Consider the following 2,767-nt stretch of genomic DNA (forward strand, 5'->3'; position numbering starts at 1 on the left):
CCACCGCCAGCACATCAACAAACGCGAACACCGAACATACCCTTTGACTTGAAATACACCGTTCCGGGGAAAACGACTGTTATACCTGGGACATCGAGCACTTTAACGCCTATTGATCTATCTGCTGGGTAAGATATATTCGATAAAATGTCTAATAATTAAGTAATTAATATAATGTTGTGAATATCTTTATGAAAATATTTTATTGATTATATTTATTTCAGATACCCTAAATCAAGCTCCGAGAGTAACAAGGACATTATGAATGAAGTTCAAGACTTCTCCATGCCGAACAAAAATAAACAAGTCAGTAGCAATAAAGGGAAATTGGACAGTATGCTTGATAAACTCATGAAAAGAAAATCTTGCGTGAGTACATTTTTAAGATACTACTAAGTTTCTAATTCAGGGTTGCCACAAATTTTTCATCCCAAAATTCCTTGATATTTCCCTGATTTCCAGATAAAATTTTCTGATTTTCCCTAACTTTCAATAATACATATTTTGAAATTTTTTTTATATTTTCATCCTGATTTGAAAATCGTTAAATATTTTGTTGATAGAGCAATTTAATATAACAGTATAAATTACTATTAATGTTGACACTGCATTTAATTGTTAAGTTAGTAGTATGTAAATAATTGTTCAGTTAGTAGTATTTTTTGTCTTCCTTTTGTGTATGAATACGATTCTTTTCCTCTTCCTCTCTTTCTCTTTGCTGCTGTTTATTGATAATAAACAGCAGCAAACATTATTATCAATAAACAGCAGCAAGAGAAAGAGAGGAGAATATAAGGAACAAAAATCAATGAATACAGTTTCTTTTTTATCAAAACTAAATCCTTATTAAAATCTCAATCTGCTATTATAAAGGCTACTCTTCGCCCCACCACGCGTTATCAAGTGGTAGCACAAGCCGCATATTTTAAACTTCTTTATAATCATTTTATTTTTCCAGAAAATTTTGCTAAATCTCTGACTTTTCTATGTGACTTCTTTGACCATTTTCAAATTCCCTGACTTTTCCATGACTTTCCTGATTTCCCTGATTTGTGGCAACCCTGTAATTCTACATTTTATATATATACATTTATATATATACTATTTAATGTCTAATTTATCTCTTAACAGCCGACAGAGGAACCGGTGGTCGGAAAAGAGAAGAAGCGCAGGAAATTGGATGAAATAGTATTGGGGCTGAGCGCCGCGAAGGAACAACAAAGCGGCCATTATCTCGAGCACAGCAAAAAGAGTACAATTACACCTAACGTGACCGTGACTCCGACTTCGGCGCCGATCGGTCTTCCCAATCCTCCGACGAGTTCTCAAAAACCGTTCTCCATTACTGTTACGTCAATTCCGTCTTCTCGAGCTTCGAGTTCTTCTACGCCCGTTTTACCGCCGCCGTCGTTGCACTCGCACAAAGATACCTTCTCCGCTTTGTTGGCTCAAGCCGAGCAACAGAATCGTGAATTGAAAAAACAGCAGCAGCAACAGCAACAACAGCAGCAGCAGCAACATCAACAACAGCAACAACAACAGCAGCAACAACAACAACAGCAAAGTGGTAGTGGTGGCGGTAGCAAGTCGGCCTTCAATTCGGCGCATCCGTCTTCCTCGAGCAGTAGTCATCGAAAGAGTTACGAAGCAATGATTGCGGACATCAACAAAGTCGCAGAGTACTCGTCTAAGATCGGCTCGTTCTCGCACGAGGCGAAGGTGAATAAATGGTTAGCGGAGCAAAGCGCAATGTCGGAGCAATTGAGTGCAGAATATTTGAATGCTCCCCGACGACGCAGACCGCGCGTCGATCCGTCCTTGCTGGATTGGAAGAAGCTCACCGGTGAAGAGAATGTCGCTGTTATCAATCGATTAACTGGCAAAAAGGTACGTTAATTCAGAATGTATTCAAATTATAGATTCTTATTGTATCTTATATGTAGATTCTACATATTGTTTTTCAAAATTGTCTTTCTATTATGTATGGATAAATTAGATTAATTCAATTTTAGTAGCACAAATACTATTTGAAATTTAAATGTAATGTGATAAGTTCTGTTTATAAAAGCTAATTATTTATAATATATTTATAATAATTTCTACTGTCACTTTTAAATCATTTATTTTTTTAATCAAGCATCATAAGAATTCATGGAATTATTTGTTTCCTGTTATTTTTACGCAGTATAAATTTTGCTGAATTATTTGTGAACTCTAAATTTAGTTATTCAAATTTTTATTCTTCAGGTAACCGGAAGCAAAGCACCTCAATTGAAACGGCTTGGAACGTGGCTAATGGAAAATCCAATGTTCGACGTTGATCCGAAATGGGCGGAACTTGTGAAGGAACGTGGCAATCTTCCGCACGACCTACAGAAGAGACTATCAGGTAACGAGCGCAGCAGCGTGAACAAGGGCAAGAGCCCGGGCAGACCACCTATGATGCCCAGCCCTACTAGCCAGCAGTCGAGTACCGCCAATCTGGCGGCCACATCGATGGCGTCCAGCCTCAACTTCCCGCTCGGCAATCTAAATAGCTCTTTGCTGTCGAGCCTGTCGCTTGGCAATTTCGATCCGAAGAATCCGCTCTTGATGCCATTCGGCGGTCTGACAAACCTGGGCGCGCTTGGCGGCCTCGGTAATATCAGCAACTTGAGTAATATAGGTCTAACGAATTCGCTGTTTAATCTGGCCGGGCTGAATCTGCCGTCATTGGCGGGCATGGAGGCAGCATTGAATGCGCAAGCGGCAACCAGCAGCGCGGCTG

The 2,767-nt window shown here is 39.3% G+C and overlaps 1 protein-coding gene across 1 annotated transcript in view; it reads left to right on the forward strand.

Annotated features, from left to right (window-relative positions):
* The window catches only part of kis (chromodomain helicase DNA binding protein kismet), a 28,364-nt gene that overhangs the window by 23,189 nt on the left and 2,408 nt on the right, over positions 1–2,767 (forward strand). Inside the window, 4 exon segments of the mRNA XM_018462610.1 lie at positions 1–128; positions 225–369; positions 1,132–1,887; positions 2,248–2,767. The exon segment at positions 1–128 is cut by the window's left edge and continues 18 nt beyond it; the exon segment at positions 2,248–2,767 is cut by the window's right edge and continues 2,408 nt beyond it. Coding sequence (XP_018318112.1) covers positions 1–128; positions 225–369; positions 1,132–1,887; positions 2,248–2,767 — 1,549 coding nt within the window.

Source organism: Mycetomoellerius zeteki, unplaced genomic scaffold (genome assembly GCF_001594055.1).
Source record: "Mycetomoellerius zeteki isolate Tzet28-1 unplaced genomic scaffold, Tzet1.0 scaffold145, whole genome shotgun sequence".
Taxonomy (NCBI): domain Eukaryota; kingdom Metazoa; phylum Arthropoda; class Insecta; order Hymenoptera; family Formicidae; genus Mycetomoellerius; species Mycetomoellerius zeteki.